This window comes from Neophocaena asiaeorientalis, unplaced genomic scaffold, assembly GCF_003031525.2.
Source record: "Neophocaena asiaeorientalis asiaeorientalis breed wild unplaced genomic scaffold, Neophocaena_asiaeorientalis_V1.1 scaffold461, whole genome shotgun sequence".
Taxonomy (NCBI): Eukaryota; Metazoa; Chordata; class Mammalia; order Artiodactyla; family Phocoenidae; genus Neophocaena; species Neophocaena asiaeorientalis.
In genome coordinates this window covers 1,357,099-1,371,468 of record NW_020173230.1, presented here as the reverse complement: position 1 = coordinate 1,371,468, position 14,370 = coordinate 1,357,099, and the positions used below count along the sequence as shown (strand labels likewise).

At 48.3% G+C, this 14,370-nt stretch overlaps 1 protein-coding gene across 13 annotated transcripts in view; it reads right to left on the bottom strand.

The window, feature by feature from the left end:
* The window catches only part of TRRAP (transformation/transcription domain associated protein), a 107,666-nt gene that overhangs the window by 35,171 nt on the left and 58,125 nt on the right, over positions 1-14,370 (bottom strand). For all 13 annotated transcript variants that reach the window (XM_024745414.1, XM_024745405.1, XM_024745412.1 and 10 more), the window contains 14 exons: positions 13,921-14,127; positions 12,721-12,879; positions 12,491-12,625; positions 12,025-12,135; positions 11,006-11,152; positions 9,368-9,581; positions 8,471-8,596; positions 7,887-8,033; positions 6,982-7,181; positions 6,303-6,424; positions 5,768-5,981; positions 3,669-3,848; positions 1,402-1,548; positions 72-191 (listed from right to left, as the gene is read on the bottom strand). In XM_024745414.1, the coding sequence (XP_024601182.1) occupies positions 72-191; positions 1,402-1,548; positions 3,669-3,848; positions 5,768-5,981; positions 6,303-6,424; positions 6,982-7,181; positions 7,887-8,033; positions 8,471-8,596; positions 9,368-9,581; positions 11,006-11,152; positions 12,025-12,135; positions 12,491-12,625; positions 12,721-12,879; positions 13,921-14,127 (2,229 nt within the window). The remainder of the gene's footprint in view (positions 1-71; positions 192-1,401; positions 1,549-3,668; positions 3,849-5,767; positions 5,982-6,302; positions 6,425-6,981; positions 7,182-7,886; positions 8,034-8,470; positions 8,597-9,367; positions 9,582-11,005; positions 11,153-12,024; positions 12,136-12,490; positions 12,626-12,720; positions 12,880-13,920; positions 14,128-14,370) is intronic.

The following is a 14,370-nucleotide window of genomic DNA, read 5'->3' as shown; positions in this document are numbered from 1 at the left end:
GAAACTTAATCAAATACCTATCAAAAGCTAAAACTATATTTTTCAAAAGAGGACTGAAAAAATAGACTCACATGCTGCTGTCTGTCAGACAGGATTTTCCACAATCTGGGGAAAAGCTGGACCCACGTCTTTTCGGCCAGCGTGGTGGAGATGTGGCACAGCTGGACGAAAGCGCTGAGCAGGGCTCCAGTCTGCAGAGAGGAAAGACCGGTGTAGCGGGCAAGGGCTGGTGCTGAAACCCCTGCCATGCGGCTGCCCCACACGTCCCCGGGTCAGGAAACGTTACTGCCCCACCTTACCACACGCTCCTCCACTTCCAAACTTTCAAAGACCTGAACAAACGTCATGTCACAGTGAAACACAGATTCTGAGCACCACAGATCCCCGGTGTGCTTAGCAGCTGAGCCAGGACCTGGGTAAGGGGCTCACCAGTGACACACCTACATTTTTAACTTCCAAGGGCATTTCGTATTCCTGATTCCACCAGGCCCGAGAAGTACGAACACAATGCTGATGCTTAAAGTGCAAACGAGAGGCACACAGGCGCCATCAAAGCAGAGGCTACTGAAGACATGAAGAGGAAACAGGAGAAGCATACACATACGAGCTAAGCTATTTGCCAACAGGTGTAATTCCGAAGAACAAATCAAGAACCATGAAAGTTCAGAGTCTCTGCAACTGACAGCAGGCAAGAGTGGGAGAGGTGCCTGGAACGCACAGGGCTGAACCGGAACACCCCACAAATGGGGTCGGAGTTGGAAACCAGGGGCCCAGAGGGTATATCAAATCCACAGATGCGTTTGATTTTGTCCACAGCTCCGTGGTTTTTGAAGTATGAATTTCTTATAAACAGCCACGTTTCTGGCTGCTTGAAGCCCAGCTCCCCATGTGGCATCAAGAAGCCGGCGCTGAGGGGCTCAGGCACACACTTGCCGTCCCTCCATGGGCCCTGCTGCCCAAGACGGAGACACACACGTCACAATCACGTTGTCCTTTTTACCCAACGACAGGTCAAGAAGGGAATTCACTCTCATACCCACATCTCTATTAAAAATGCAAAACCCAAGGATACAAATATTCCAAGGAAAATGGAAGAAAACATTTAAGTGGAAAATACTCCTACTTGCTACTCAGGCTGCCCAGTGAGGAAGGCCATGATGAAACGAGCCTGGCTGACCTCATGTGGCTGCTCCCCTCACCCCGGTCAGGGCGCCAGGTGCCTCCTTGCTCCAAGTCAGCGTGGCAGAGGCCAAAGTACTCAATGGCCACGAGTATCCACAGACCTGGCTATAGAAACGATCACCTCGAGCAGTGAATGGGGGAGTCCATGGGTTCATGGACTGTTCAAAATGTTCAGGGGCAGGGGGAGAACCACAACTATCCCCCCAAATTTGCACACACCTTCACTTCCCGGAGCGTATCAAGAAATTTGTCGTGTCTGTTGGTTAACATATGCAGCTGGTTTCCAATGTCCTTTTCCGAAAGTTCTTTGGTTTTGGGCGTGCTGGTCTGATCTCCAGGAGCTAGTTCAATATCTATCTCCACATCCTAAAAAACAGAAACAAACATGTAAAACCAAAAGGTCAACTGAAGAAAATCAACAATCACAACTCCTGTAAACTTCTTGTTACACTTTTGGTAAATAAAATTTTAGTTTCTTGGAAGTTTATGATTAAATAATCTTGAATTCTAAAATAAAAAACAAGCAGATTAAACTAGAACAGACCTAGCTCTCTTTCTTACATGACACTATAAAAATGTCACCATTTTGCTTTCGTATGTGGATTATGGAAAGCAAAGTTAAAAAGAAATTACAACTTTAGGGATTTCCCTGGTGGCGCAGTAGTTAAGAATCCATCTGCCAATTCAGGGGACATGGGTTCGACCCCTGGTCCGGGAAGATCCCACATGCCGCGGAGCAACTAAGCCCGTGCGCCACAACTACTGAAGCCCACACACCTAGAGCCTGTGCTCCACAGCAAGAGAAGCCACCGCAGTGAGAAGCCTGCAACCCGCAACAAAGAGTAGCCCCCACTCGCTGCAACTAGAGAAAGCCCGCGCGCAGCAACGAAGACCCAATGCAGCCAAAAATAAATAAATAAAATGCAACATAGCTGCCTGGCTGTCTTGCTCATTCAGATTAATAATACTGTCAGGCCAATGCACAGAACCTTGCTGGCATGGTGTTTTACACAACACATCCCCCCAAAAGAATGAACCTTATTTCCCTCTGAATTTTCTGAGAAGTCACAGTCAAAAGTCCAATCATCGGACTAGGCTCTAAGTCACGCTAGTGGCCATTTGGTGCGCGCCCTGAAAATGCAGAAGAATCACTTCAAAGCTGGCAACTTATTTCACACGGGAGGACAACAGAAAGAGAAAACGGTTCTATCACCAAATGACCTAGTGCTTAGCAACTAAGTGAAGAAAATTTTTATTTGTAAATAAAATAAGTGGATGCCTCACATACAGAAGAGGGTACCAACTACCCCTTTTAAAGCAAAGAGGGTACCCTCCTCCTTCAACACTGACTGGCTGTCTTCTAACACCCAACACTGCAGGCAGACTGAGCTTCCAGGGGCCAACACCCTAAAGGAAACAGCTTACAGACCAACACCCTGCGTGGTGTCAGCCACTCCACACGGGGTACTGACAGTCAGCAGGACCAAGGCTCTGCCCTGCCGGTCGGGTCTGGGCTCCACAGCCGCCCCTGCCAGGACTGGGTAGAGACACAGGAGGTTCACAGTAGGTGGACCGCGGAGCCAGCTAGAGCCACAGTTCCTTCATGACAGCGTCACTTCCTGGAGCAGTGCTTTGTAATACAACACGGGCTACTCCTGACTTGGGGAGAACAATTACCAAAGAGTAAAATACCCTTTGCTCAGCAGCACAGCCCATGACAAAGTGATCTCTCTCAAAATTTAATGATGAGACAAGGTGCTTATCAATTCTGCCTTTAAAAACATCTAACTGAATGGAAATAACCAAGTGTCCATCAACAGATGCATGGATATTATTCAGTCATAAAAATGAATGAAACCTTGCCATTTGCGACAACATGGATAGGCCTTGAGGGCATTATGCTAACTGAAATCAATCATATGATTTCAATTTTATGTGTAGAATCTAAATACACACACACAAGCTCCTAAATACAGAGAACAGACTGGAGGTTGCCAAAGGCAGAGGGTGGCAGGCAGGTGGAATGGGTCAAGGAGTCAAAAGGTACGAACTTCCAGTTATAAGATAAAGAAGTCCTAGGGATGTAACGTACAGCATGGGGACTGCAGTTAACAATGCTGTACTGCGTATTTGAAAGTTGCCCAGAGAGTAGGTCTTAAAAGTCCTCCTCACAAGGAAACACTTCTGTAACTATGTGTGGCGATGGATGTTGACCAGACTTACTGTGACGATCGTTTCGCAGTATATACAAATGCCACATCGTTACACTGTACACCTGAGACTAACAGGATGTATGTCAATTATACCTCCACATTAAAAATAGGAAAATATAAGTACTGAACACAGTACCACGTTCAGAGCTTTCAGGCAGAGACAGGTTTTAACACATTGCTCTTGCCCTAAAAATATTCTAAGGCTGATACAAAATTCTCCAACAGGGATGGGAGCCCCGCGGTGGAACGGTGGCACTGTGCGCTGGGCGTTACCTCCTCCTTGGACTCGCTGTTCTCCCGCTCCCGGGGCTCCTGCTTGACGTGTGTGACCATGGCGAAGGCTGCGCGGTCGTGGCTATCGGCCAGGTTGATGACGTTGGTGATGGACGGGAGCATGGCGCCCTGGCAGCTGGTCCCGATGGGCGTGCTCTTCTCACATACAGCCAAGAGGAGCTGGAGGGGGTTTGCGGGAGAGAAGACAAACCTGGGATGCACGCCTGGTGCTCTGGCGTGTGGACCCCATTAACCCCGAGTTGCCTCGACCAGCACATGCTGATGACCCCAGTCCCCAGTTCGCTCTACACCCTCCAGCTTCGAAAGGAGTCTGGCCCTCTCTCCCAGCGTCCCCACTCAGGTACCCCTGACTCTGTGTCTAGGCGTAAACTGGGCATCTCTCTCCCTACCAGACAGGACTCCTCCCCTTTCCTCTCAGAGGCGTCACCCAGGCAGGAGTGCAGCTGCTGTTGCTCCATCCGCCCATTTTCCCGTCTCTCTCGTCTCCCACCCACCTCACCGGGTCCTGCCAGTATCACCTCCTGAACAGCCAGGCAGCCGTCACCTCCTGCCCAGACACAGCTTCCTAACTCATCTCGACTTACTCTTCTCAAACTCATCTTATTCCACAAGCTGACCTCGGCACCCGCTCCCGACACCGCCAGGGGCTCCGCACAGTCCGCAGGGGATGGTGTGAGCTCCCTAGCGGGGCACCCATGAGGTAACAGTCCCCACGTGCACGCAACACCCCCGAGACTATTCCCCGAAGCCCCGACCCGGCTCACACCACCCCCGACCCAGCCACTCTTGCATTCTTACTGAACACCCACTATGTACTGTGTGAGGCCCTGGAGATTCGTTTGTCAACTTCACAGAGACAGTGCCCCCGCCCGGTGAGGCTGGAGTGTCAGAGGGAAGGACGAGACCAACATCAACACATAACACACACACACGCTCATCGTGATGACGCAGCCCAGGGGATGGGCAGGCGACAGAGGATACAAGGGCGCCTGCTTCAGTTCAGCGTGGGTGTCAGGAACGTGGCATGTGTGAGAACCCGGGAGGCCAGGGAGGCTGGAGACTAACGAGCGGGGGCAGAGGGGCAGCACAGGGCTGGAGAGGGGCCAGCGAGACGGTATCCTGGAGGTGGGGTCTTGTGCTGGGTACAAAGGCAAGGAGCGACACAGTCTGCTTTACTCTATCAGAACAAGTTTGCAACAGTAAGAACTGTGGCGGGCAGGAGAGAAGGTGGGTGAACACTAAGGACACCATTCCTGTCATCTTCGTGAGCCAGAGAGGGGAGGGAGAAAAGCGAGTGGCCTTGAACTGGTAACACCTGGCGATGGACCAGACACACAGGACGAAGGAGGCAGGACAGCAGGTTCCTAGCTGCGCCCTTCAGCCTGCCCTGTCCTCTACATGGTCCAATGTCTTTTTCGTCTTTGTCACTTCCTACCCCAGGGCTTGGCACCTAATAGCAATCGGTAGTCTCGTGAAAGAATGAAGAATAAATCAGGGAACTCTGCCCACTGTGTTGCCATTTGTGAAGTTCCAGATACTGCTATTTACAGCACTAAGAAAACGTACACTCAGCACCAAAGGAAACACGCCAACAAGCTCTCACTGAAACCCAGGGCCACGATTCCCTTCTTTTCCCTCAAAGAGAATTTCACAACCTTGTCTCATTAGACAAAGTGGTCTGGTAACCTATTTGCACAGCATCGGTAACCTGCTTCGGAAAACCTAGGTGGCCTGATGCAGTATGTTTGTTGGTGATTAATCCAAAGAATGAAGCCAGAAGTTTGACTACAATCCCGTGAACAACATCAGAGACCATCTGAACTGCTGTCCACTGAAACAGCCTGACTGTTCACGCAGAGCCTCATCTCCAGCACCCTGGCCTCTTGCACTAAGGGGTCAGAGCCCACAGCGTTGTCAGGCTGGTCTGGCCTGGCTGCTCTACCCTTCCTGCTTTAAGCCTTTTCCCTTCCTACTAGAGATTAAAGCGGTCTTGTGGTAGAGATGTCTAATCTGTCTTTGCGTGTGTGGACACCCGGCCCCAGGCCCCCCACACGGACCATGAGCTGGGTCCGTCCTACCTCAATGCACTGCTTGATCCAGAAGTGGCTCCCCATGGCCTCCCAGTTCTGGGAGCAGGTCACGTAGAGCAGGCGCTCGTAGACGCGACGCTTCATAGAGTTGTCGAAAACCTCGAAAAACTTGGCCCTGATGAGTGGCTGGGCGCAGCGCAGCCCAGAGAGAAAGGCAGGCTCAAGTTTCGCAGTCAGCTCGCTGCCAGAAAGCGTCTCATCCCTGCAATCCAAGGAACGACACCGAGATAGCAGAGCTACGCAGGACGGGGGACCCTCAGGCCGTAAGCAAACGAGCAGTGAACAAGTGGACACCAGCTTTCCGAAAAGCCTCCATGAAGGCCAAGAGTGTGTTCCAAATCGTCCTGGGCTGATGCAGCATTTGAGCAAAAAGGCTCATTAATGATGCCAAAGTATGTTATGTGATTTAAATGAACATTTAAAATTTAGATATAATGAGAGGATTAAAAAGTCACATTACTGGCTAGTCAGAGGGCAGGCCGGGGACTGACACGAGCAACATTTGATTAATTGCTGTGATTACCTGTAGACGTAGTTAACAAGGTCTAAAAACTGTGCATTTAGTTCGAGGTCTTCTGGAAAACGCTTTTCGATGTAGGTCATCATTTTCACAAGCAAAATAGACTTCTCCCGGAGTGTAGGTGTCTGTACAAATTTGTTTTTTTAAAAGAAAAGGTCAATTATTTCTGTTTGAAAAAAGACATGCTCCCAAGTATTTCAGCCATATGCTCTACCAATTTTTAAGCTCTTACGATCTTGTCAGGTAAGATAAGACAAGGCTGTTTCTAAATGGTTCTTCGGATGCTTAAGATCAAGACAGGTGCCAACATAAAAGCAACTAAACTAAAAAACAAATCAGAAGTTTGAAAGCATCTTACTAAATCAAATAATAATCCCCCATCATTATTATTTTTGGCTTAACTTCACCACCATAGAAGACTAACAAGTAAGGTTCATTTAACATTTTAACAGAAGTAAAACCTTATAAGATAAGTGACCAGTTATTCCAAATTTCTGTTTAAAATCTGTTAAGCACAGTGAGAAAAATCCACCGTAAGGGAAGATTCGGTGAACGCAAACACTGGAGAAAAAAATGTTTTGTTTGAGAACTTGCAGAAGAGCTTAGAATGCGACACCTGAATTCCCTTTTACACACACAGGAAGATCACCTGGCCAGAGCACAGCCCCTCTTCGCAGCTCACCTGATTGGCTGCCATCGGGGAATTATTTTTAACCCATTCTTCCACAATTTTAACCACGGCCCGGAGCATTTTGGCATCGGGGGATTTCTCAATGAGGGAGGTCAGGATGGCCTGGATGAAGTTCTTCCTCATCTCCATGCTCATCACAGCTAGGCGCGTCTTCACCAGCTCCAGACTCAGCATCACCAGCTCACTGGTTCCTGCTCAAGCGGAGAAAGAGCCCAACGATCTCTACCAACTCGCCTGAGCAGGCAACCAACCACCCGCACTGCAAGGCACTCCGGATTCTGCCCATTTCCTCCCCAAAGTATCTTCTGCAACTAGAGCTCTGGGATTTGAAGTGCCTCATGGCTTTCTGACTACCCCGCCTTGCCAGGGGGGCCCTATAAGAGCCTCCTCACAGGGGAAGGGATGATGGAGCTGGTGGGACCACTGCAGGAAACCCCGCATACAGCCAAGCCCTGAAGTCACATGCATGGCACTGGTGCTCCGAGGGGCAACTGGCAGAGTGACAACCGCAGCTCCCTGCCGCACACCAACATTCATCGCCGATTCCTGAAGCTCACAGCTCAGATCTGGAACCAGTGACTTAATTCTTCTTCAGAAATAATAGTTCTGATAATAGCAATCTCTGTTTTATAGCAAAATTGTTAGATAACTCTCATCTAGTGATGAATGTTGCTCAAATTTCTTCATTCTGACATTCACAATCTTTAAAAGCAGTTCATTTTAAAAGTGACTCTTTTTATGGTTGTAAATGAAATGCTCAGAACCTCTTTGTGAAGAGCAAATGATACTGAACTGCATAAAAACAACAGACATTCGTGTTGGCTTTAGAATCTAATCACAGCCGGCACGTTTAGGTGTTGAAGCCTCAGGGAAGAACACGGGGCCGAGCCTGTCACCTGAGGTTGCTTCCGTGCTGCCCGAGGCGGCCTGCGGGCTCAGGTGCTCTCGGACCATCTTCTGCAGGGAGCGCATGAAGACCGAGATCAGCCTGTCGATGTAGCTCGGGTTGTTGCTGCAGGCAGACTTGAGGATCATCAGGGTCCCTGAAAGGTAGAGAGTGACAGGTGTTTTTTGAGAAAGGTCTTAAAAAAATTGAGTAATTCACAAAAACGTACAACTCAAAACATTAAAAAAATGTGCTAGACAAAAATGTGCCATTTCTGACAAAAGTACAGGTTAACCCCAAATGTCAACATTACAGGTGACCCTTAAACCACACAGGTCTGAACTGCATGAGCCCATTACGCATAGCTTTTTTTCACTAGTAAATACTACAGTGCCACACGATCCGGGGTCAGCTGAATCTGTGTACAAGGGGCTGCGGACACGAAGGAACCATGTAAAATGTACAGAGAGCCGACTGTAACTCATAAGAAGATTTTCGCCTGCAAGGGGTCAGCGCCCCTCGGCCCCAGAAGGAAAAGCTCATCCAGTGCACAGCTGGACCACGCTGGGAAAACCACGATGGACACACGCTCACCAAAGAGCTGGGAGGGGTTGGCGCTGGTGGCCTTCTCGTAGTTGGTGAGTCCCTCATAGATGACTTTGCCCACCGCCGCGTAGAGGCACTCCAGCTCCTCGTACTTGGAGGCCACGCTCGAAGTGCCTGAAACAGTAGTGGGAACCTGGGCTCTGGGGTCCGGCTCGCGGGCCCGGCCAGGCTCTGGGACGCTAACTCTCCTCAGGCTAGCATTGAGCTTGGCTGTCTGGGACCTGCAGTGACTGACACAGGCACCTCTCACCGCAGGACGCGTGGTTCCCAGTTTACAGAGCTCAGTAACCACCTTTCATGCCACCAAGCCTCGCCTGAATACCCTAAATACACTTACATATGAGAAGCCAAAATTCTATCTTGTAAGCTGTTCAACAACTGACAACATATTTTAACCTAGCTTCCTTTAAATACCATATGGAAATGGTATGTTCAGCTGATGAAGAAAACTGTATTTCCAAGGCAGACACAAAACTGCTAATGCAGACTGCTACCATGAAGTTTTTATGTCAACTTCTTTTTTTTTTTTTTTTTTTGCGGTACGCGGGCCTCTCACTGTTGTGGCCTCTCCCGCCGCGGAGCACAGGCTCCGGACGCGCAGGCTCAGCGGCCATGGCTCACGGGCCCATCCACTCCGCGGCATGTGGGATCCTCCCGGACCGGGACACGAATCCGCGTCCCCTGCATCAGCAGGCGGACTCTCAGCCACTGCGCCACCAGGGAAGCCCTCAACTTCTTTTAAAGAAAGTTTAAAGGTACAAAGAAAAGCAGAATAATAAAATGCTCACTATAGTAACAGGAGGAAGAGCATTCTCAGCTAACAAGCTCTGCGCCCACCCATCCACTTGGAAAGAAAGAAAGGTGCCAACAGCAAAGGTCACATACTTGGCTCCGTTGGGAAAATACTCATGAGGCGTGAAAGAAGGCTGTGGACGGCTCGTAACACTTTGGTGTTTCCGCACGTCATGCAGGCTGCGATTCCACGCTGCAGGGGTTTGAAGCTGCTCAGGATGGCTGGGGACTGCAGCACTGTCAGCAAGAAGCTCAGCACTTCCAACCCTGTGCATATGTTTCCATAGTTCACTTGATTGGGCTGCTCCTGGAACGGAGAACACAGGCCACACACAGATGAGATAAACAGTACAGCGAATTACAAACAGAAACCAAGCGAAATTAAAACTACACGTGTCAATAAGTACTTGGAAATGAAATAAACAACCACTGAAGAATAAACACATTAGATATATAAATGACCACCATATTTTATTAACACAGTAGGGTTTCATAATCTTCCTTTTAATAAGTTTGCTTTAAATATTTAGTCAAACTTCTCTTAAGCTCATGAAAGATATTAATATTCAATATTTAGTACTAAAATTTTGAAAATCACTAAAATCTGGTTTAAAAAGGCAACTATTGCAATGGATTTTGCTTTTTTCTCATGTTTTTAGTTAAAATACATATATCCTTCCAAAAGGAAGTATCTTTGAAACTGTGTATCATGAAATCAACCGAAGAGATTGTCAGCATTAAAAAAGAAAGAAAGAAAAAAAAACCAAAAGAGTAAAATAGAAAATAGAGTACAAGTTTTACAGTAAGGATTTAAGTTTGGCCTCACAACACGTGTCTGTGGCTGACGCACACACATGCCCTGCAGGTACACCGTGTGTGTGCACTGCTGTGAGGCAGATCATGGGGAAAGGCAGGAAGTCAGTGTGAGCAGACCCATCGCCCTCAGAAAACGTCAGCCTGTGAAGGGGCTGAGCTTGATTCAATGGTGACTACATTTGATAGGAAAATAATTTGACCTTTCAAAGAGAAAAAGAGGAAAGAAATCTGCAAATAAGTTAAGCAGCAAGCATGTGCTGCAGACTCAGGGGGCCTATTACTGTTTCCATAACACAGGTTAACCTGTGTAACCCTTCAAAAAACTTGAGCAATGATGCTAATCTTTGCAGCACAAAACAACAAATGCTTACAGTAGGTATGATCATCCTGAGACCAAAAGCTTTCAAATTTCACCACAGAACTAGATAAACTGAACTGTATCCTGGTAATGAAATGGATAAGGCAAGAGAACAGCTTCTGCAACCTCCAGAAAATTACAGAATCGTGGTTTTTACAGAAACAAAAACAACCAAAAAATCCAACAAATAATCAGCCATCTGGGGCTATCTCTAATTACCTGACTATACAGTGCTATGTCCATCATTCAATCTATTTTAAAAATTCAACTTAAATTAAAGGTGGTTGCATAAGTCAACTAAAAATGTTTGTTCCATGCCAGCAGGTAGGTGGGTTTAAGAAATTAATCTGTGAAAGGCAAGAGAACTATTCTGTTTTCAAAACTCCCAACTCTCCCTGGGGTGGAGGTAAGAGCTGAAGATTTAGAGCCATTTTCAGCGAATGAAACTCCCTCCTCATCAGCCAGTGGCCAGGGGAAGAGGCGAAAGGGGCCATGACCAGCCGCGGGCAAGGAGATTGGGGTTGGTGGCCCGCCCGTGCCTGGGCCCTCGCACCTACCACGCTCATTAGCAGCTTGTCGAACCACTGGAGTTTGAGCTCCGACTTGGACCACATGTCTGGTCGCAAGGCTGTCTTCAGGAGAGTGACACACCGGCGGGACAGCACCTCCCCAGGAGACCCCGCAGTGCTGGTGTTGTCGTTAACCTGGAAGTTCACTCACGTTCAAGCCCGAGTTTCCCAGCACACGTGTTCACAGGCCTCTCGCCAGCTGCTGCCCCGCGCCCTCCCACCCCAGCGCTCCACCTCCTCTCCTCTCTGACTCAACCTTGCTTCAACCCAGCTGTCTCTGCTCCCCCTGGGGACACTCCCTCCTCCCTCACAGTGGGTCAGTGGTGATCTGCACTCATTTGTGCGATTAATCCATCAGCTGGGCCTCCCAGGCCGTGCCCAGCACGCTGCAGCACACAGGAAAGGACCGGTTGAAGCGTTTAGAAGACTGTTTTCAGTACTTGGAGATCCTCAATAGTGTTGCAAGATATACTATTTTTTAATAATTATAAAAACTGCTTTGTAAGGGAAATTTCAGTTACAAGCTTTTTTGAAATATAAAAATGAAGTTTCAGGAATTGATTCCCAACAACTCCATGAAAATATATTACTGATTTGAATGATAAATGCAAGTTATAAAGCAGCTGAATTACTAATGTTGTCCATAACTTATGTAGATTGGGTCATCATTGACACAGATAACTCGAAAGTCAAGTGATCTGCCCAAGATCACTGAACTGCCATGTTTCCCCAACACCAAGATGCTATTATAAGCTATACCATTACTTCATCACCACTAAAAAAAGAAATGTTTTTTTAAATCGTATTATAAAACACAGGCAGATTTCAGATATTAGCAAGTCACAAAATAAACGGAATTTGGAATGAAAGGGACAAAACTAGCTCTCAGACCCTGGTTTGTCTATTTCTTTTTTGACCAAACCATCACAGACAATCAAACTCACTGGAGCCTATCAAGCAGCCTTTGTTCGGAAGGATCCCTAACCTGAGACACGCAGATACCACACCTGACAGGCCACGCGGATGAGGAAGTTCACCACGGTGTCCGTGTGCTGCTTATCAATGGGCTTGGCAAGGAGGGAGTCCGCACCCGGCAGAGACTGGCTCCGCCCAAACACCTGGAGACAGCGGGAAGAGAGTTCTCAACAGCGCAGCCCACTAACTGCATGCGGCCCTCCTCCCCGGGGCAGACCCCACCCTGGACGTCAGGGACACCACTGGTGGGCATGGTCTCCGCAGAAGAAGGACAAGCAAAGTAGCCGTGGAGCAAGTATGGGGTCACGTGCGTGAGACTGAAAGGGCCCAAGCTCCAGGAAGGCAGCAATGTGGGACATCGTGGGGTTTCTAGCTGTGGGCGCAGCCTTTCCCAGCTGTCCTGCTGGCGTGGCGCCGGGCACTCGGCCCACATTCAAAGTTTGTTGGATAAATGAACCCGTAAAAGGCGGCGCTCGCAGCCTGTGCATGTGCTCTTACTGCGCTGATGGCTCCCGTCGCCGTCCTGAAGCGCTTCACTTCCTGTGCAGAGTCCACCGACAGGCCTCTTTTAATGGAAGATGAGACAGAGTTGACTCCTTCTCCACTTGTATTTGGGTCCATGTCTGCATCCGGCTTAAAGAAACACACACACACTTGACCTTCCTGACTGTTCTCCAGGGAGAGGCATAAAGAACAGTCAGGGAAGACTCGAGGGGCTGACGCCCTACCTGCTGGTCCTTGATCCTCTGCAGCTCCCACTTGATGACGACTTCGGACAGGTCCACGGCCAGCCGCCTCTGCTCGATGGTGACGCTGGGCGTGAAGCCCAGCCTCTGCATGGCGCTGACCATGTGCTGCACCAGGTGGTGCCGCACCGGGTAGTACACCTGCAGGCGCGGGCCAGGTCACGCCAGGGACACTGCGTGCCGCCCCGCACGCATGCCCACGTAACCCACCTCAGCCCCAACACACACAGCCCAACCTCCTGCCCAAGAACTCTGAACCGTAACTTTAGCAAAGAAATTCTCATCACTTTTTGTATGTGTGTTTGCCACTCCCCCTCCCCCCTACTGAGTCCCAACATAAGAGCGTGTTTCAGCCTTTTAGGACCATCTTTAAAAAACGCTGAACACCGAATTATCTTTAGGTAGGCAAGTCTAGTCACGTGTGTTAAACTTCAGACTTGATGTCATACAAATTAGCCATGCCAAGAGGCAAATTCCCAACTCTAAAAGAGCTGGCTGTAGAAGAATTAGCTTTTAATTCAATCCCTTCTCTTTTACCCAAACATCTACAGGAAATATCTACATATAAATAAATCCAACAAAGGGGGTGATCTGGTTATAGAGAAGGAGGTGCCAGCAACACCTTCAAGCCAAGTTACCAAAATCTAGAGTTAATGACAACTACCTCCCACCTTAGAATAACAACTCATCTGTATTCGTGGACAACTGAGTACAGCTGACCCTTGAACAACACAGGGGTCAGTGGTGCCCACCCCTGACAGAGTCATAAACGCAAGCATAAACTTTACAGTTGGCCCTCTCCATCCGTAGTCCCACATCTACGGATTCAACCAAGCACAGAGCATGTAATACCGTAGTACGTTTATTGAAAAATATCTGCATGTAAGTAGACCCACACAGTTCAAACCCTTGTTGTTCGAAGGTCAACTGTACTTACAAGAAAAATGCCATCTTAGCAGAAAGCTTATACCAGGGACACATTCTCTAAACTACAGCAATTTCCATGTTGATAAGGCCATACACATACCCATACTAACCAATGGATCAGAATTACCTTTACTGAAAGATGTATGACCACCTTATTATTGCAGAAAACGAAGACAGGTGAAACTTCAGAGCAAATGCCCGACAGGGTATTTGCTCTGAAGCAATCGCCATCAATCTGCAGTATTTCCTACACACCTTGAAGTGCTGCGCTATCAAATGCAAAATGTGAACCAGCTGGGGGACAGTGTGCCCCTCCTCCACGATGATCTTCCTCGTCCAGTGCGTCAGCATCTGGTGCCCATCCTCCATTCGGGCAGGCACCGCTGGAGTCAAAATAGCCATCGCCTGCCTGACAATTGCTCGGGCTTCCATTGCATGGGCCTTGAGAAGACTGTGAAAGACCTAAGACAGGACAGAAATACTGACAGAATGAAGGTTTTAAAAAACAAGATAAAAACAATCACTTAGAACTAAGGCATGATATTTCTGCAAAACAATTTAAAGAAATTCCTTAGGGCTCTCTTATTAGGAAAAACCGCAGTAGTTACGTTCTCTTTTCGTTCGGTTTTGATGAATATGCTTGCTCTAACATTTTCTGAGCACCTACTATGTGCCCGTGCTGAACTAGGGTGGAGCATACAAAGA